At 44.0% G+C, this 20,360-nt stretch overlaps 1 protein-coding gene across 3 annotated transcripts; it reads left to right on the top strand.

Moving 5' to 3' along the window:
- Positions 1–312: 312 nt before the first annotated feature.
- On the top strand, positions 313–19,607 carry LOC110538478 (protein Hook homolog 2). 3 transcript variants are annotated; one of them, XM_090193638.1, is made up of 23 exons: positions 589–773; positions 1,596–1,678; positions 2,574–2,646; positions 2,803–2,853; positions 3,048–3,180; positions 3,510–3,577; positions 6,996–7,058; positions 7,282–7,362; positions 8,291–8,337; positions 9,036–9,199; positions 9,302–9,442; positions 9,555–9,756; positions 9,869–9,979; positions 10,162–10,249; positions 10,419–10,485; positions 11,385–11,522; positions 12,184–12,271; positions 12,859–12,893; positions 13,010–13,092; positions 13,212–13,315; positions 13,462–13,569; positions 13,659–13,734; positions 13,894–19,607. In XM_090193638.1, the coding sequence occupies exons 10-23, from the start codon at positions 9,171–9,173 to the stop codon at positions 14,145–14,147; spliced, it is 1,524 nt and encodes a 507-aa protein (XP_090049764.1). In that variant the 5' UTR covers positions 589–773; positions 1,596–1,678; positions 2,574–2,646; positions 2,803–2,853; positions 3,048–3,180; positions 3,510–3,577; positions 6,996–7,058; positions 7,282–7,362; positions 8,291–8,337; positions 9,036–9,170; the 3' UTR covers positions 14,148–19,607. The 3 variants fall into 3 exon arrangements, with proteins under 3 accessions (XP_036794469.2, XP_036794467.2, XP_090049764.1); XM_036938574.2 differs by lacking the exon at positions 8,291–8,337 and having other exon boundaries at positions 313–773; positions 13,659–13,730; XM_036938572.2 differs by lacking the exon at positions 8,291–8,337 and having other exon boundaries at positions 313–773.
- The last annotated feature ends 753 nt before the right edge of the window (positions 19,608–20,360 follow it).

Below are 20,360 nucleotides of genomic sequence, written 5' to 3'. Positions count from 1 at the left end.
TACAGGCGAAACAACAACAAATAGAATCCCCTGATCACGCTGGTAGGCGATGTCATGGCGACGTTGGATAGCTGGTGCCGCGTGCAAGTGTTCGTCGGGCATGGAAACTCGGAAATGTCCGACCTCCTAACTGGTTGTAGTTATACACGTGCCGCGTTCAACGAATCAGTATGTTAGAAATATCAGAGTTTCATCGTTCCAACTAGCACGTGACCGCGACAACTGCTCATGCGCAGAAACACGTACTAGGGCGTAACGGTTGTCTCGCGCCAAGCTGCGCATGTGCAATAAATCAAAACCTGTCCGTTTGTCACTTTCACGAGGTTGGAGTAATAACATGTTCAAATACTTAGTACATTGTCTCGAATCTAGGTTGTGCCTTTAGATTTAGAGACAATTAACAACTAAGGAATAATTTGTCACTTCTCAAACACTGGCCTGGTCTGCTTCCTAAGCGTTCCGGAAGTCTCGCGATGTTGCGTGCGTCTCTGGGTTTAGAAACTCTGTGACAACAACACGTAAACACGGTCATCTGTTGCCATGACAATGTTCTTAATACGGAGTCTCACTCGGATGGTTTATGGAGCTAAAACGCGAAAGTCAAGCTAGCTAACAGGAGGCCAAGGTTTGCTGACGTGATAGTGCAAGCTAAAAATAAACTTGAAGCTGAAAGTCTCCCAATCGATTGCTAGTGTGCTAACTGCAGAGTGTCGGTCAGACAAACCAAAATGAGTCTGGATAAAGCAAAGCTATGCGATTCGTTACTAAATTGGGTAAGTTTTACAAAGTTAGGGAACTGGGATGTCTTGCTAGCCTGTCGTCATCCAAAAGGACCTCGCTTGCAGTTAGCGAAATTAAATGAGGTGTTTTTACAATTAAATGTAGCCTGGAATTTTAGTTAGTAGTGCCTTGAACCAGCTCAAATAAAAATAACAATTAACTAGCTGTCACTGTCAAATAAAGCGAACTAAATTGTTTTTATGGTCTACTGTAAACATCAGAAATTGTCGTCTTGGACAAGCTCCAAAGTTTCCAGCCAGCAACTGAGCTAGCCACTATCTTATGCAATCAGTACGAAGGTCTAGCCAAGCCACAGCAAGCCAGTCACACTCCTAGCTAGCTTCTAAGTTTTTCAACTCCACGATAAGTACCATTAATATGGTACATAGTTTAAAAACTCAGCCATGAACCCTCCAAATATAGGTTGTTTAGGCTATATTAAAACTGGCTGGAAATGTGGAATGATCTCTTACAAACAAATTGCTAGCTAAGTTGCTAACTGAGGTCTATCATTTAGTGGTTAGCAAACACTTTCGCTGTACAGCACATTAGTAGAATGGCTTTCCAGCACTTCTAGACCGCACAATCAATCAAATGTATTTTATAAAGCCCTCTTTTATCAACAGTTGTCACAAAGTGCTGAAATAGATACCCATCCTAAAACCCCAAATTGCAAGCAATTTGCCCAACGTGTTGGCAGTAACATTTGCATTGTTCCTCTTCTCGATCAGTTGATTTCTAATTGATTGACATGAAGTATAATAAATGACACACTAACACATTTTCTTCTCATTCATCATGTCCAACCCTTCCAGCTACAGACATTTCAGGTGCCCTCATGCACCAGCAAGCAGGACCTGATGAGCGGAGTGGCTATTGCACACGTTCTACACAAGATGTAAGGGCACAACATTTTTTGTGTGTTTTGAGGTTGGTGATAATGGTGGTGGTGGGTTAACACAAGAGTAGACAACAGCTAAGCGTAGGAAAACTGGGAGATGTATGCAGTGTTCACATGTTAGTCGGAACTAGGAAACTCAGAAATGTCCGACTTGCTGATTCGATGAACGCGGCACATGTATAACTGCAACCAGTTAGCGAGTTGGACATTTACGAATTTCCTAGTTCTGACTAGCATATGAACGAGGAAAAAGGTCCTTACTTGCAGAAGCCATTACCCTGTCACAGTAGCAAATGGCAATAGTAAGAGATTTGTGGAGTACGTTCAATCCCAGTCATCCTCAATTCACAGACCGATTTGCTTATCAGTTGCACACTGACATTTTGTTCTGGGCCTTGAACTACTTTGAGTAGAACCTGATTAGAGCAAATTCAATCATCTATTCAAAAGCCTTTTTGTAAAGTTAGAGGATGGGCTGTTAGTCTGTTTTATTTATATTCCTACGCTTGATAGGGAATAGGTCTGTATTTCTCAAGGCCTGGGTCTGGCAGATTGTGCCCAGGTGGGATTTTGTGCAAGTGCCTGTCCATTTAAGGGTACTGTCTGTCCAAGCCAAATTACCTTCATACCTCATCTGCTGTAGTATTTGTGTGCCTTTCTGTCCACACACACACACACATAGAAATGTATCGAACTGGAAACAAGCAGTGCTTGGGTAATGGCAATTCTGACCTCAAGCAAGTTTCCAATGATTGCTTGCTTGTTGTGACATTCATTGAGTGTCACATTAGGAAGTTTGTGTTTTCCAGTTTAGAAATACTCTGCCCTGTGGCTTCCTGTGTATTGTATGTCCCTAGAATATGTATTGTTAAGTGTTTCATCTCGTTAACAGAGACCCCTCCTGGTTTAATGAGGCATGGCTGGGCAGGATCAAGGAGGAGAGTGAGGCCAACTGGCGCCTCAAGGTGCAGTATGAGATAGAAGGATATAACACAGTGCCTCTAGGTTGTCACCTAGGCAACCTAGAGTGACCACTGGCCTTACTGTTTAAATATGGTCTATTTTCACCAAGGCAAAGATGCCTGTGTTCTCCAGCTCAGATGTATTTCATTTTCCTCCAGGTCAGCAACCTGAAGAAGATTCTTCAGAGCATGCTTGAGTATTACCATGATGTGAGTAAAGGCTTTTCCTCATTAAATATCGGAAGGGATGGATGGTATATGCACGTTTCTTCCATTTCTTTTAAGAGCTCAATCTCCTCCAGTTGTTCCTCAGTGTTTGCATCTGTCTTAGTCCATTTAAAATATCATTGCTCAATGCATATATTTTTTCACAATCCCCATTGTCTCCATCCTTCTATGAACAGGTGCTTGGCCACCAGGTAGCAGACGTGCACCTACCAGACATCAATCTGATTGGGGAGTTTGGAGATGTGACTGAACTTGGCAAGCTGGTGCAGTTGGTGCTTGGCTGTGCAGTCAGCTGTGAGAAAAAGCAAGGTGAGTTAGCTGGGATAGAGGAGGCTCTGCTGGGTAACAGGAAGTCACCTATGGAGAAAATGCAGAATTAATGCAATGACCTGATTATCACGAGTTGATAAACTGAGCATTCATTGGTTCGTTCCTACAAAGCCCCAACCATGTACTGTATACAGATTATGATAAAACAGAGTTTTAAAAGACAATGTGATCCTCAGATGAACAAGCTAGTGGGTTTGATGTGAATGCAGGAGAAACTGTTGCACTGTGTGTAAAGCAGTGTGTTTGAGTGTCTGACTGTCAGATGTGAATGTGATATTCAGTGGACTCCTCCATGTTTGTTCTCATAGAGCAAATCCAGCAGATAATGACCCTGGAGGAGTCTGTCCAGCATGTTGTCATGACAGCCATACAGGAGGTGAGTGATCAGTCTTTTTGATATTATCCTCTTTGTAGATCTGTCTGTCCTTTTGTGAGATTACACATCGTGGCCAAAAGTTGAGAATGACATAAATATTAATTTCCCCAAAGTTTGTGCTTCAGTGGCTTTAGATATTTTTGTCAGATGTTACTATGGAATACTGAAGTATAACTACAAGCATTTCATAAGTGTCAAAGGCTTTTATTGACAATTACATGAAGTTGATTCAAAGAGTCAATATTTGCAGTGTTGACCCTTCTTTTTCAAGACCTCTGCAAACCACCCTGGGATGCTGTCAATTAACTTCTGGACCACATCCTGACTGATGGCAGCCCATTCTAGCATAACCAATGCTTGGAGTTTGTCAGAATTTGTGGGTTTTTGTTTGTCCACCCGCCTCTTGATTGACCACAAGTTCTCAATGGGATTAAGGTCTGGGGAGTTTCCTGGCCATGGACCCAAAATATCAATATTTTGTTCCCCAAGCCACTTAGTTATCACTTTTGCCTTATGGCAAGGTGCTCCATCATGCTGGAAAAGGCATTGTTCGTCACCGAACTGTTCCAGGATGGTTGGGAGAAGTTGCTCTCTGAGGATGTGTTGGTACCATTCTTTATTCATACCTGTGTTCTTAGGCAAAATTGTGAGTGAGCCCACTCCCTTGGCTGAGAAGCAACCCCACACATGAATGGTCTCAGGATGCTTTAATGTTGGCATGACACAGGACTGATGGTAGCGCTCACCTTGTCTTCTCCGGACAAGCTTTTTTTCCGGATGCCCCAAACAATCGGAAAGGGTATTTATCAGAGAAAATTACATTACCCCAGTCCTCAGCTGTCCAATCCCTGTACCTTTAGCAGAATATCAGTCTGTCCCTGTTGTTTCTCCTGGAGAGAAGTGGCTTCTTTGCTGCCCTTCTTGACACCAGGCCATCCTCGAAAAGTCATTGCCTCACTGTGAGTGCAAATGCACTCACACCTGCCTGCTGCCATTCCTGAGCAAGCTCTGTACTGGTGGTGCCCCGATCCCGCAGCTGAATCAACTTTAGGAGACGGTCCTGGCACTTGCTGGACTTTCTTGGGCGCCCTGAAGCCTTCTTCACAACATTTGAACCGCTCTCCTTGATGTTCTTGATGATCCGATAAATGGTTGTACCTAAATCAATCTTACTGGCAGCAATATCCTTGCCTGTGAAGCCCTTTTTGTGCAAAGCAATGAGGACGCCACATGTTTCCTTGCAGGTAACCATGGTTGACAGAGGAAGAACAATGATTCCAAGCACCACCCTCCTTTTGAAGCTTCCAGTCTGTTATTCGAACTCAATCAGCATAACAGAGTAATCTCCAGCCTTGTCCTCGTCAGCACTCACACCTGTGTTAACGAGGGAATCACTGACATGATGTCAGCTGGTCCTTTTATGGCAGGGCTGAAATGCAGTGGAAATGTTTTTTGGGGATTCAGTTCATTTGCATGGCAAAGAGGGACTTTGCAATTAATTGCAATTCATCTGATCACTCTTTGTAACATTCTGGAGTACAGTGCCTTGCGAAAGTATTCGGCCCCCTTGAACTTTGCGACCTTTTGCCACATTTCAGGCTTCAAACATAAAGATATAAAACTGTATTTTTTTGTGAAGAATCAACAACAAGTGGGACACAATCATGAAGTGGAACGACATTTATTGGATATTTCAAACTTTTTTAACAAATCAAAAACTGAAAAATTGGGCGTGCAAAATTATTCAGCCCCCTTAAGTTAATACTTTGTAGCGCCACCTTTTGCTGTGATTACAGCTGTAAGTCGCTTGGGGTATGTCTCTATCAGTTTTGCACATCGAGAGACTGAAATTTTTTCCCATTCCTCCTTGCAAAACAGCTCGAGCTCAGTGAGGTTGGATGGAGAGCATTTGTGAACAGCAGTTTTCAGTTCTTTCCACAGATTCTCGATTGGATTCAGGTCTGGACTTTGACTTGGCCAGTCTAACACCTGGATATGTTTATTTTTGAACCATTCCATTGTAGATTTTGCTTTATGTTTTGGATCATTGTCTTGTTGGAAGACAAATCTCCGTCCCAGTCTCAGGTCTTTTGCAGACTCCATCAGGTTTTCTTCCAGAATGGTCCTGTATTTGGCTCCATCCGTCTTTCCATCAATTTTAACCATCTTCCCTGTCCCTGCTGAAGAAAAGCAGGCCCAAACCATGATGCTGCCACCACCATATTTGACAGTGGGGATGGTGTGTTCAGCTGTGTTGCTTTTACGCCAAACATAACGTTTTGCATTGTTGCCAAAAAGTTCAATTTTGGTTTCATCTGACCAGAGCACCTTTTTCCACATGTTTGGTGTGTCTCCCAGGTGGCTTGTGGCAAACTTTAAACAACACTTTTTATGGATATCTTTAAGAAATGGCTTTCTTCTTGCCACTCTTCCATAAAGGCCAGATTTGTGCAATATACGACTGATTGTTGTCCTATGGACAGAGTCTCCCACCTCAGCTGTAGATCTCTGCAGTTCATCCAGAGTGATCATGGACCTCTTGGCTGCATCTCTGATCAGTCTTCTCCTTGTATGAGCTGAAAGTTTAGAGGGACGGCCAGGTCTTGGTAGATTTGCAGTGGTCTGTTTACTCCTTCCATTTCAATATTATCGCTTGCACAGTGCTCCTTGGGATGTTTAAAGCTTGGGAAATCTTTTTGTATCCAAATCCGGGCTTTACACTTATTCACAACAGTATCTCAGACCTGGTGTGTCACCTTGTCCTTCATGATGGTCTCTGCGCTTTTAACGGACCTCTGAGACTATCACAGTGCAGCTGCATTTATACGGAGACTTGATTACACACAGGTGGATTGTATTTATCATCATTAGTCATTTAGGTCAACATTGGATCATTCAGAGATCCTCACTGAACTTCTGGAGAGAGTTTGCTGCACTGAAAGTAAAGGGGCTGAATAATTTTGCACGCCCAATTTTTCAGTTTTTGATTTGTTAAAAAAGTTTGAAATATCCAATAAATGTCGTTCCACTTCATGATTGTGTCCCACTTGTTGTTGATTCTTCACAAAAAAATAGTTTTATATCTTTATGTTTGAAGCCTGAAATGTGGCAAAAGGTTTCAAAGTTCAAAGGGGCCGAATACTTTCGCAAGGCACTGTATATTCAAATTGCCATCATACAAACTGAGACAGTAGACTTTGAAAATTAATATTTGTGTCATTCTCAACATTTTTGGCTACAACTGTTCAAGCACAATTCTTTGCTCCCTGAAACCTTTCTGTATTTAACAGCAATATACACTAAAACAGGCAATAGCTCACTTATTGTCCTGCTTACCTCTATATTGACAATGGGTTTCACCATGTGATCTGTCTTTCTGGAGTTTGAACCAGCAATTGACTGTTTTGTTGTGGTGTAGCTCCTAGCTAAAGAGCCAACTGTTCCAGGAAGTCCTGAGACCTACGGGGACTTTGACTACCAGGTGGGACCCGCTCTCTTCTTACTCTGCTTCTCTGAATACATTAAACTTTCACTCCCCTGCAAGTTGGTTTTATCGCTATTCCTCAATTGCCGTCTCATTTACTTGTCTTTCGTGGTATCTCTCGCTCGCTCTCTCTCTTTCTCTCTCTTTCTCTCTCTCTCTCGTTCTCTACCTCCCACTGTGCTGTCTATAACCTCCCTTGTGCCTCTCTCCGTGTCTGCAGTCCAGGAAGTATTATTTTCTCAGTGAGGAGGTGGAGGCGAAGGAGGATCTGGGCCAGCGCTGTCGGGACCTGGAGCACCAGGTGGGCAGAGAGGACTGTTTGTTAGTTAGCATGTTGAGTGTGTATCTGCAGCTCTTTGCCATGAGTGAAGTGACCCTATTTATTCGCTTAGCTGAGGATTGTTGTCCAGTCTGACTGATTCCCCCTGATGGTTTGTTGTGTAAATGGTGCATAGAGAGTGATAGAGGACTCTTTTTTTTCTGTATCTGTCCCATTATGGCTTCTGTGAGTGCACAGGCAGCACCATTGAAGCCATCTCCATTTTGAACAGTGGAGGCTGGTGGGAGGAGCTATATGATGTTGGGCTCATTGTAATGACTGTTATGGAATTAAAGGAACAGAGTCAAACATGTGGTTACCATATTATTGATGCCATTCCATTCCAGCCATTACAATGAGCCTGTCCTCCTACAGCTCCTCCCACCAGCCTCAGCTGATTTTGAAGTAGTCAATTTTCTTCTACTACTTATGAGTTGGTAAAGAAACTGAAAGGGTGCATACTGCCACCTGCAGTTATGGAATTTTTGCTCACAAATAATTAATTGGCTGATCCTTCCTGATGTCCTGGATGGAATTATGTGGTCCTTTCTTAACCAATAGGAAGCCACACCCAGTTGACTACTTCAAAATGGGGAAAGTTCTCAATGGTGCTACACATGCTAAAATGGGCTTTTGGGTACTAGAATCCTCTTATTCTCTATGAAACAGTGCTAACTGTGCTGTTAATGCTGCCTCTGATTAGGCAATGTCATTGGGTACAAAGACTTAAGTCATTGATCCCCAATAATTACATTGTATAGTATTTAGGATTAGAAGGCAATTACCACTTATGTATTCAGCATATTTCTTAATATGTTAACATTAAACACATTAAGAAATTCTCAGTAGTTTATGTAGTTCTTTACTTTCTCCCTGGTATGATGCTAAAGCAAGCCATTTGTCCTTAAAGTTCAGTGTAGAGTTTTGCTGTGCTCAAACTGGAAAGATGTCCAACAGGTAAGTAATAGACGCCCCCTTTTTATATTGGCATGCCTGCTTGCCTAACCCACAAACATATTCAGGGTGGACGTACCCTAAACCACCAACCAACATTCTTGTCCATGATAACCCCAAGGATAGTTCATCTTTCATCAAGCCTCACTAGCTCGAATCCTTAATCAACATCCCTTTCTGAGCCCACTCTCCAGTCTCCCCACTTTGTAACTGTTAGTCAGACTGACTCAGACATCTGGTTTTCTATTCCCCTCCTTGAGGGGTAATGCTAACAACTGCTCCATTGAGAAAGTGGCCCACCCGACTGAACATAGCAGACCAGCTGACTAACTGCGTTGATGTTTGTGCATGTGAAGTTACCACCAACCCTCATGGAAAAACATAGCATGTTTTGCAAGCATTGTACAGTGTCTATTGCTGGATATGTGAGTGTGGCTCTTTTTTCTTCAGCATTTGTGGAGTGTCTTTTTTCTATTCTGCATTTTCATGAGTAAATATGTTTTTTTTTTTTGGCGGTGTTCTGCATTTTGAAGTGTGTCCTTTTTCTGTGCTCAGCACTTTCTATGACTCAATGTGTGACTGTTTGTTCATTTGTCTCTAGGTCTCCTCCCTCTCTAGTCTTGGTTACATGCCACTTTGTCTGGTTCTCTCTCTGCCTCTCCACCCCTGACTCTGTCTGTGTGTGTGTGTTTGGTCCTCAGTTGGCAGCCGTCCTGGAGGAGAAGTCGTCCCTGCAGGTGGAGACACAGTCCCTGAGGGAGAAGCTCAGCCTCAGTGACCCACAGGATGCTTCTACCACCATCACTGGCAAGAAGCTGCTGCTGCTGCAGAGCCAGATGGAGCAGCTACAGGAGGAGAACTACAGGTCAGAGTCATATCCTCAACACAGACTTCCAAACTAAATGCATTCTACTCTTTTGATACAATGAATTTATCATTTTCTGTTTGCCCCCTGTTTGTGACACAGACTAGAGAACAGCCGAGATGACATGCGTGTGCGAGGGGAGATTCTGGAGCGTGACGTTTTGGACCTCACTCACCGTAACGATGAACTGACCAGCCTCGCCCAGGAGGCCCAGTCTCTCAAAGATGAGATGGACATCCTCCGGTGAGCCCAGGGGGAGAGCAGCCTCTCAGCAGTCTGTGGCCTCCTATCCTTCTCTCCTTTCCTGTCCCATCCTCAAAACGGCTTCCCCATCTCACCCTCTCCCCTCCTACAGGCATTCGTCTGACCGAGTGAGCCGGCTGGAGGCGCTGGTAGAGACGTACAAGCGCAAGCTGGAGGACCTGGGGGACCTGCGCAGACAGGTGCGTCTGCTGGAGGAGCGCAACACTGTCTACATGCAGCGCACATGTGAGCTGGAGGAGGAGCTACGCAGGGCCAACTCAGTCCGCACCCAGCTGGACACCTACAAGAGACAGGTGGGCAGAGAGGGCTAGAGAATGGGGGAGGGTTAACAAAGGTGTGGAGATGGATGTGTGTATGACACGACCTCTCTTCAGACCCTGAATGTGTTTGCCTCCCTGCTGTCAGGTCCATGAGCTTCACACCAAGCATTCGTCAGAGGCACTGAAGGCTGAGAAGTGGCAGTTTGAGTACAAGAACCTTCAGGACAAGTATGACGCCCTGCTTAAGGAGAAAGAGGTGAGAGAGGATGGCCGGGGACGACTCCTTTCCAGACTAAGATGTATTACTTAAAAGGGCATGATGTCAAAGTGGATGTGGATTTAAAATCTCTGAAATTCTGAGGCAGTCACTTTGAACACTTCTAGTAGGATCAGATTGAGTGCAGTCTAATCCCCACGTTATCCCAATGTGTTTTCCAGCGTTTGATCTCAGAGCGAGACACACTACGGGAAACCAATGATGAGCTCAGGTGTGCACAGGTCCAACAGAAGGGCCTCAATCAACCAGGTGAGTCCAATGGACACAGCTAACATCCTGCACCTTCAGCCTCTGTTTTTCTAAATGACAAGATGGTAGAGGGGGGTTGTTTGACCTTTTGTGGCAGTTGATAAGACTACTGTCAGAACAAATGTGATATATTTTCCCCTGACATCTTGGCTCTCTCTCTCCCCTTCAGGTGGATTATGTGAGGACTCTGGCACAGTGGGAAACCTGGCCTCTGAGATGATGCCCACAGAGTTCAAGTATGTGAGACTGAGTGAAAGCTTCATCTGTTAGATAACACCTATCTGACCTATCAATAGACACACAGTGGTGTCAGAATTCAATTGGTCATTTTCAACTTTAGGCTTGGGTGGTACCGGGGTGTTTCGATTTTTAAAATTTTTAAACTACAATTCAGTTGAGCCAGTCACATGGTATATTTGTTTATTAAGAGCATGTGGAGCAAACTGAAGTTTCGTGACGTCCACTGTCGAGCAGTACAAGAGCTGATCAAGTTAGACTTGAAATTCACTCCTAATGTTTGCCAGGTAAATATATCTATACGTTAACGATCTTAATGCCAAATACATTTTCTCCAGCTATGCATTTGGTTTGCTAACCTGCTAGCTATAGGTGGCTAGCTTGCAAGATCAAGCTTCTTGGTTACAGCAGAGACAATCAATCACCCTCCTAGATTAAGTGTGAGTAGCCTTTTGAGATAGAACCCAGCTCATAAAGTTGTAGAACTGTCTTTACTTTTAGTTTATGTTCGCTTGCGCTTGTTAGCATTTAGCTAACGTTCGCTATGGGAATTCGCTAGTACTTTGATAGCATTTGAACAGAAATTATGCCCTTTGTGTGCACTGACGTTAATGCCGTAAACCCGGTATGCTTCAGGAACGATATGGAAATCTATATCCGCCCAAACCTAGTGTTCAGCTGTGATAAATGGCAAAGGTCTTATTCCTCAGCCACACTATTTTTAGAACCAGAATGTGCCATTGGGTCCACGAATAGAATGGCTCTGTCAGATGGCACTGCTGTTAAATTGGCTGAGGTGGAGTTGAATACTTCTGTTGGTGTGTAGTGTACAGACCTTTGCCTCTCTGCCCCACTTCCCTGCCTTCTCTCTTTGACCTCATCCCTTCTGCTTCCACAGGGAGACGGTGGTGCGTCTGCAGAGTGAGAACAAGATGCTGTGTGTCCAGGAGGAGAGCTACAGACAGAGACTGGTGGAGGTACAGGGTCAGCTGGAGGAGTCTCAACGCAGCCAGAACACCCTGGAGACACAAAACAGGTGTGTGTGTGTGTTTAGGCATGCGTAAAATAAAAGATACGTTCTATACGAATACCACTGCATCTCATCCACAAAAGTAAAATAAAGCGTTTTTAGTTATGCACATTGTGATTTGATTGTATGTATCAAGGTCAGTCCGTGACGATATTAGTCACAGTATATATTGCCAGAGTTTCTGTTTTGAGTTTCACATTTGGCTAAACGGAGGAGCGATCTAGCTAAATGTCAGCTTACTCTCTGGTCTGTGTGTTGAGTTGTGTTGTGTGGGCCGGAGCAGAGGATGGACAGCAATGAGCCAGATTGTCCCCCGGCTGTCCGTACAGCACGCGTGTGTGTTGTGGGTGGGCGGTTTTTCTGAGTGGATCGTGTGTGTGACGATGGGTCCAGAGTGTGGGAGGCAGGCAGCCATCTTCAGCAGCAGGAGGAGAGCATCCCGAGCTGTGGAGTATGGCTGAAGTGGCTCAGTCTTTCCCTAATGAACCACAACACACAGAGGGGAGTGGGTGGGTGGGACACCTCTAGAGTGGACTAATGCAGCAGCTGATGTGACATTGTATGCGTCGCCAGCCTCTCCCACTCACTCATCAAAACCAGCTTAATCGAATTTCCTCTTTCTCTTCCTTTCCCCTTTTCTTATTTGTTCTGTCTCTCCTCCTTCCAGGTTGAACCAGCAGCAGATCTCTGAGCTGCGGTCCCAGGTGGAGGATCTCCAGAAGGCTCTACAGGAGCAGGGCAGCAAGGCTGAGGATGTGAGTGGAGAGACAGACCCTCCTCATTTACCCCTCTCCTCCTCTAAACATCCTGTTACCTTGTCCATACCAATCACTGAGTGGACCCAGTCTTCTCCAATCAAAGACGACAGTATACTGAAAATGTATAGGAATCAGGAATGAAAGGACCAATCTCTCTTAATCGGTTGACCATCTTAGTTCAAATATGTTTTTGTTTTTTTTATCATTTATTTTGTAGTCATTATAATTGGAAAAAGAGACCTAGACCTCAATATAGTCCTTGAGGACTGTTGTAGACTGTATCCTTCTCTCCCCTCCGTTGACTGCCTGCCTGTGACTGCTCTCTGAGATTTTGTGTGGGAACTTTAACCCTTGTCTGCTGTGTTGATTCACCATTAACGCCTACCCTTCTGTCTCTCCGTCTGCCCCCACCGACCGACATTCGGCCAATCAGGCCATCGTAAGTACAGCCCATCCCTGCCTGGGCTCTGATTTGACTTTAACTACTTCAGTTGTGTATTATGCTTATTATTTGTGTCTCTGTCTGACAGAAGTCTGTTTCTCTGTAGTTTGAGTGTTGACTGACTTTCTTCCTTTCCGTTCAGTCCTCCCTGCTGAAGAAGAAGCTTGAGGAGCACCTGTGAGTACTATTATCACTGATGCTTGCACACTGCACCTGTGAAGGGAGTATTATTACCGCTCTGTAGATTCTTGCACGTCCGGCTTCTCCATGCTTTTCCTCTGTCCTCGTCCCAGGGAGAAGCTCCATGAGGCCCACTCAGACCTGCAGAAGAAGAGAGAGGTCATTGATGACCTGGAGCCAAAAGCGGACGGCAACAGTGAGCAGCCTCTTATTTCCTGCCCTTGGGAGAAGTGCTATCAAATAGTATCAATCTAAGAGCATTTTCAAGCTCTGAAAATGCCGTTAATATTTCCTCTTCAACCTCCCTCCTGTCAGTGGCGAAGAAGATCGATGAGCTGCAGGAGATCCTGAAGAAGAAGGATGAGGATATGAAGCTGATGGAGCAACGCTACAAGCGCTATGTGGAGAAGGCCAGGACGGTCAGTCAACACTCATCAGCACCACGGTGCTTGGCCGCTGCCTTAAATCTGAGTTGCAGATATCGATGTCAAAGATTGTCATGCACATTGTGACATAGTTGAGAATTTCCGCACCAAGTATATGTGTGTTTGTGTTCATTGTGAAGGTGATCAAGACTCTGGACCCCAAGCAGCCACCTCTGACTGTGTCTCCTGATGTTCAGGCCCTCAAGAACCAGTTGACTGAGAGAGACCGGAAGATCCAGCACCTGGAGGTAAGAGACACTCTACATTGACTGACGAGATGCAGATGAGTGGTGCATTTCTGACCCTCCATATGCATGAACAACTCCTCTGTGTGCAGCATGACTATGAGAAGAGCAGGTCCAGACATGACCAGGAGGAGAAACTCATAATCAGTGCCTGGTACAACATGGTGAGTAAGTAAACCTTTCCATATCTGCCTAATCTACATAGTATTAAAGCAGTTGGCATGATAGGTGCTACAATGCTGTGCAATGACTTATAATGGTCTTGGTTTTTATGGTAGTAAGACATTTACCTGTCTTATGGCTTTATTTTTCTCTCTCCCTCCCCAGGGTATGGCCCTACATCAGAAGGTGGTGGGAGAGCGGTCGGGTCCGTCCAACCAGGCCCAGTCCTTCTTGGCCCAGCAGAGGCAGTCCACCCACGCCAGGAGAGGCCTCGCAGCCCGCCACCAGCCCAGATAAGACATATCAACTCTGGGGGAGGATGTGAAAATGAGGCAAAACATTGTCTATATCTTAGTGTTCACTTCTTCCGTACTCCCACTCTCACTGCTCTGATGCCTTCTCCTCTTGGTGTTTTGTGAAGATTGCTGCTGCTGCCCCCTGCTGGGCATCTCTATTACATGATTTTCTGGAGTGTCCGTGATGCAGAGCTACTTAATGCACCTTCAAGTGCTTTCAAAGCTGCCAGGACTTTTGAACAAAGATGAGTCTTGGGTCTAAATGAGCGCTGGAATGAAGGAACATGAAGTGGATAGAAAGAAGCTGAGTGACTAATCCTTTGTCATGGAATTCTTAGACAATGTTTGTCATTCAGTCCCTCCATTTCTTTCAAGCCCTCTTTTTAGCTATAATGTATTTGATGTTTTCTTAAGGTTTAGATTAGGATATTATGAGAATCAATGCTTTGGAAGGCCACAATGATGACCGAGATGGAAAGCGATGATTTCTGCTGTCAATAGGGCAGGGGTCTTTACCTTCCCCCTACTACTACTACTATATATTTTCACCCTTATTGTCCAGCCCACTGCCAGGCTAAATAGATATTATCCTCTTACTCTGACATGGAAACACTAATAAGAGAGACCTATGGGTTGAGATCATGGTGAATTTGTGCGATTTGTATTAATTTGTGCCCAAGTCATTTGGAGATTATGGCTTGTGCTGTGTCTCTGACACTTTTAAATGTACTTGGGGAAAGAGACTGGTGAAGCGCTAGAACAGGGGTGTCATCCAGATCCAGATATGTTTTTTTTGGGGGGTGTACTCGATATTCTTTTTCAATGATTAAAACCATGTTTGAAACTGTAGAAATGCGTATGGACCTACATTCATACAGTTTGACTGTCCAGCTCACTAATAATCATCAAAATGACAGTCAGGGAGCATCACTTTTTGCCAATTTTGATGGCGAGGAAATGTTGTTGGAGACTGAATGTGGCCCAAGGGGCAAAATGGGTTTGGCGCCCCTGATCTAGAAGAGCTCAATAATGTCTTCGATATGAGAGGAACACTTTCTCTGCACACACAGTCATGACCTCTTTATTTCTCTGTGTTTACTCTTTCAAGCTGTATCATCTACTTGATTTTTCTTCATTTGTTATGAGTTGTTTTATTGTTTGAAGAGCAGGAAGAATAGCTTTCTAGACATTTTTTTTTATTTTTCAAAATGAACCTGCGCATTTTGTAGTTGTGTTAGTCTGTATAATAATGTACAGAAAAGCACTCCCTCCCTTCTTGATTATGGTTAATTTCCTCTGTTAACCTATCTACTTTTAAAGACTTTAGTATCAAATTCCTGTGTGGTGTTCACATGTAATGGTAGAAGTTCTGAAAGACTAGAAGATATGGGTCCTCTTCTGTCAGGACCGTTTGACTGGTAGTATTCACACAGACTATTGAACAAGCTTTTGTTTAAAGCTCTAATATGGGAATGTATTATTTGAATGATGGACTAGATGTTGTTCTTTTTAACTTTAATTTGTCCCCTCTAAAGAGTTACAGGGTGTTTTTAAGAATTATAATTGGTTGCACACATCACTTTAGACTGATGTGAATGTAGGAAACGCTGGTGCTTGGGAGAACCAGAATGTGGGGTTATTGATTCACATTTAATTGATATGTGGCCACACTGGATGTTGTTACTGTGTAATCCTGAAAGGAAATAAGGTTTCAAGGTAGCAATGGTATGTAGCTTTTCTCTCGTTCTCAGCAGAAACACTCAACTATAGATGCTTCTGTTCGCTGACACTGGAACTTACCTAGCTAATGAACAGACAATGTGTACTCTTTTAATGTCAGAATTATTTACAACTGAATTTATGTACATTTTTACCTATCATTTTCTCAAGATGAACCTGTGAAGGACAGTGCTATTGTTGAACACTACATCTATCTGATTACTTTTGACAGTATCCACTTAAACATGGAACTTCTTTTTGGTACCCAAACTGCTCTCTATGACTTGTACCTAACCCTCTTAAGTGTGTAACTATCTGTGCAATGTTATTTGCCAGCCTATGAAACCACAACTGTGTGTACATTTAACTTCACTTAGTGTTTTACTCTTTAAGTAGATTTGGTGTTTATTTGTTGTTTATTTGGTATTAAATCAGGAAAGTGCAAGATCATTACAAAGGTGACTTTTAATTTCAAAGTAGTAAATCAACATTCCAACTGAACTGTTATGTTCTAGTACTGAGATGGGGCCTGCGCAATTCAACCTGTCCTTGTCTTGACTGGAAATCTGTCAATGTACTGTCCAATTGCAGTATAACTTGACACTGTCCATTAGCAATATATTACAATTGGCATTTACCATCACAAATTGGACATGCAGTTAAAGGGCTTAAACTCTACTGAACAAATATAAACGCCATATGCAAAGTGTTGGTTTCATGAGCTGAAATAAAAGATCCCATATATGTTCCATACGCACATCTCTCAAATGTTGTGCACAAATTTGTTTACATTCCTGTTAGTAAACATTTCTCCTTTGCCAAGACAATCCATCCACCTGACAGGGGTGGCATATCAAGAAGCTGATTAAAGTGCAAGATCATTACAAAGGTGCACCTTGTCCTGGGGACAAGAAAAGGCCACTAAAATGTACAGTTTTGTGACAACACAATGCCATGGATGTCTCAAGTTTTGAGGGAGCGTGCAATTGGCATGCTTACTGCAGGAATGTCCTACAGAGCTTTTGCCAGAGAATTGAATGTACATTTTTCTACCAATGTTGTTTTAGACAATTTGGCAGTATGTCCAACAGGCCTCATAACAGCAGACCACGTGTATGATGATGTGTGGGTGAGCAGTTTACTGATGACAACTTTGTGAACAGAGTGCCCCGTGGTGGGGTTATGGTAGGGGCAGGCATAAGCTACGGACAATGAACACAATTGCATTTTATCAATGGCAATTTGAATGCACAGAGATACCGTGACGAGATCCTGAGACCATTGTTGTGCCATTCATCCGCCATCACCTCATGTTTCAGAATAATAATGCTCGGCCCCACGTTGCAAGGATCTGTAGACAATTCCTGGAAGCTGAACATGTCCCCGTTCTTCCATGGCCTGCATACTCACCAAACATGTCACCCGTTGAGCGTGTTTGGATGCTCTGGATCGACGGGTATAACAGCGTGTTCCAGTTCCCGCCCAATATCCAGCAATTTCACACATGTCCATTAACAATATACAGTCAAACAGTGTTTCCTCTCCCTCACTCTTAGGCGGTCATTTCAGTCTGTCCATTTCGTGATGGTAAATTCCTATTCAAATATACTGGCAATGGACACTGTCCAATTGCAGTATAATATGTTGAAACTGGCAATATACTGTATATGTAATGGAAATATCGCAATGGGCATTTACCATCACTAATTGGACATGCTGTTACATTGCTGAAACGCCGACCCGTTGAACTCGGGACGGCCTAACAGTGCTAGAGATTCCTCTCCATCGTTTGTTGGTGTTGATTTCAACCTGTCATTTTGATGATGTAAATCACTGCTTAAATATATTGGAAATGGACAGTGTCTTTTAGACATGATATAAGGCCAGTACCAACATTTGCAGTATGAAATGTTGGCACTGGCAATATACACTACATGACCAAAACTGTGGATACCTGCTCATCAGGTGATGAGGGGGGGGGGGTGTATCTAGTGACTGTCAGTATCTAGTGTGGCCACCAGCTGCATGAAGTACTGCAGTGCATCTCCTCCTCATGGACTGTACCAGATTTGCCAGTGCTTGCTGTGAGATGTTACCCAATTATTCCACCAAGGCACCTGCACATCTGTTCCCGGACATTTCTGGGGGGAATGGCGTACACAATGGGATTGAGATCCGGGCTCTTCGCTGGACATGGTAGAACACTGATATTCCTATCTTGCAGGAAATCACGCACAGAACGAGCAGTATGGCTGGTGGCATTGTCATGCTGGAGGGTCATGTCAGGATGAACCTGCAGGAAGGGTACCACATGAGGGAGGAGGATGTCTTCCCTGTAACACACAGCGTTGAGATTGCCTGCAATGACAACGAGCTCAGTCCGATGATGCTGTGACACACCGCCCCAGACCATGACGGGCTCTCCACCTCCAAATCGATCCAGCTCCAGAGTACATGCCTCGGTATAACGCTCATTCCTTCGAGGATAAACGCTTATCTGAACACCACCCATGGTGAGACAAAACCATTAATCGCCAGTGAAGAGTACTTTTTGCCAGTCTTGTCTGGTCCAGCGACGGTGGGTTTGTGCCCATGGGCGACGTTGTTGCCGGTGATGTCTGGTGAGGACCTGCCTTACAATAGCTCTACAAGCCCTCAGTCCAGCCTCTCTCAGCCTATTGCGGACAGTCTGAGCACTGATGGAGGGATTGTGCATTCCTGGTGTAATTCGGGCAGTTGTTTCCATCCTGTACCTGTCCCGCAGGTGTGATGTTCGGATGTACCAATCCTGTGCAGGTGTTGTTACACGTGGTCTGCCACTGCGAGGACTATCTGCTGTCCGTCCTGTCTCCCTGTAGCACTGTCTTAGGCGTCTCATGTACGGACATTGCAATTTATTGTCCTGGCCACATCTGCATGCCTATGGCACATTCACGCAGACGAACAGGGACTCTGGGCATCTTTCTTTTAGGAGTTTTTCAGAGTCAGTAGAAAGGCCTCTTTAGTGTCCTAAGTTTTCATAACTGTGACCTTAATTGCCTACCATCTGTAAGCTGTTAGTGTCTTAACGACCGTTCCACAGGTGCATGTTCATTAATTGTTTATGGTTCATTGAACAAGCATTGGAAACAGTGTTTAAACCCTTTACAATGAAGATCAGTGAAGTTACTTGGATTTTTACTAATTATCTTTGAAAGACAGGGTCTTGAAAAAGGGACGCTTTTTTTGCTGAGTTTTTATAGCGAAGGTTCTGCCGGCCAGATAGGTAGGGCCAGTTGGCCAGACCTACCTACCTGTTGGGCCGACTAATCCAAACTGGCCAAAAAAGGTGAAGCACAACGAAATCAGAGAAGATCAGATAAAGGATTGTTTGTTGAGAAATCAAATCAAATAGGGAGGTCTCGCAAGACAACTGGAATGCTGGGCCAGCCACTCTTAAATAGCCCCTAGGCCAGCACAGGTGAAACACCTCCCTTCTAATGAGATGACCAACCAGCACAGGTGTAATACAGACTGACTAACAAGGTGACACCAATCAGTGTGCCCCACTTGCTAATGTCCAACCTTTAAATATAAAATGGAAAAACCAAATCCTGTAACACTGGTGATTTTGCTACTGTCAAGCGTGTTTCAGTTTTTTTTTTATGTAATGTGCAGTATCTATGTAGGCTGAATTTGTTATGTATTCTTATGTTTGTCATTTTTCTGCATAACATCCTACTCACTTCCCAACAGCAGAAATATATGTTGGTAGGACAAGGCTATGTATGTGCACATGGAAGTAAGTGATTTATGTTTACTATAAGTTAATGAGGTAATACAAATGTGATGTGACTAAAATAAAAGGACATTTAGTTGACTAAACCACTATTTGCATCATTTTGAAAATAACTACACTAAATTATTATTCAACTGACAAAAATGTGACTTTATGATATTTTAGTCATAATGACAAAGACTAGATTATATGTGGGATGAATTGGTATGCCGACTGTGAGCCAGGCCTTATCGCCCAACATCAGTGCCGACCTCACTAAGGCTCTTGTGGCTGAATAGAAGCAAGTCCCTGCAGCAATGTTTCATCTAGTGGAAAGCCTTCCCAGAAGAGTGGAGGCTGTTATAGCCGCAAAGGGAGGGACAAACTTTATATAAATGCCCATGATTTTGGAATGAGATGTTCAACATGTTGGGTACATCTTGAACAACGTTAGTAGGTGGTGGAAGCATGATAAGGATATTTTAATTGTCGATAGAACCAGATAGGCAGGCCGACTAGATAGCTAGGTCCGGTCAGCCAGATAGCTAGGTCCGGTCAGCCAGATAGCTAGGTCCGGTCAGCCAGACAGCTAGGTCCGGTCAGCCAGATAGCTAGGTCCGGCCAGGTGGACCATCTAATCCAATCTGTCCGGCCAACTGTTACAAAATAAGGTCCAGCCGGATAGATAGGATTGGTCAGCCGGATTGGACCAGCCGGCCGACTGGTACTAGATACTTAGCTATCAGGCTGGACGGACCTACCTAGCTGGCCCGGCCAGACCTACCATGCCTACCACCATCCACGCCTTGTACTAAGACACTGTAACCATTTGCTGAAGTGTCGGGCAAAAGCAAAACACC

This window comes from Oncorhynchus mykiss, chromosome 12 (genome assembly GCF_057628025.1).
Source record: "Oncorhynchus mykiss isolate SJ-2025 chromosome 12, ASM5762802v1, whole genome shotgun sequence".
Lineage (NCBI taxonomy): Eukaryota > Metazoa > Chordata > Actinopteri > Salmoniformes > Salmonidae > Oncorhynchus > Oncorhynchus mykiss.
This window is presented reverse-complemented; position numbering and strand designations above follow the sequence as displayed.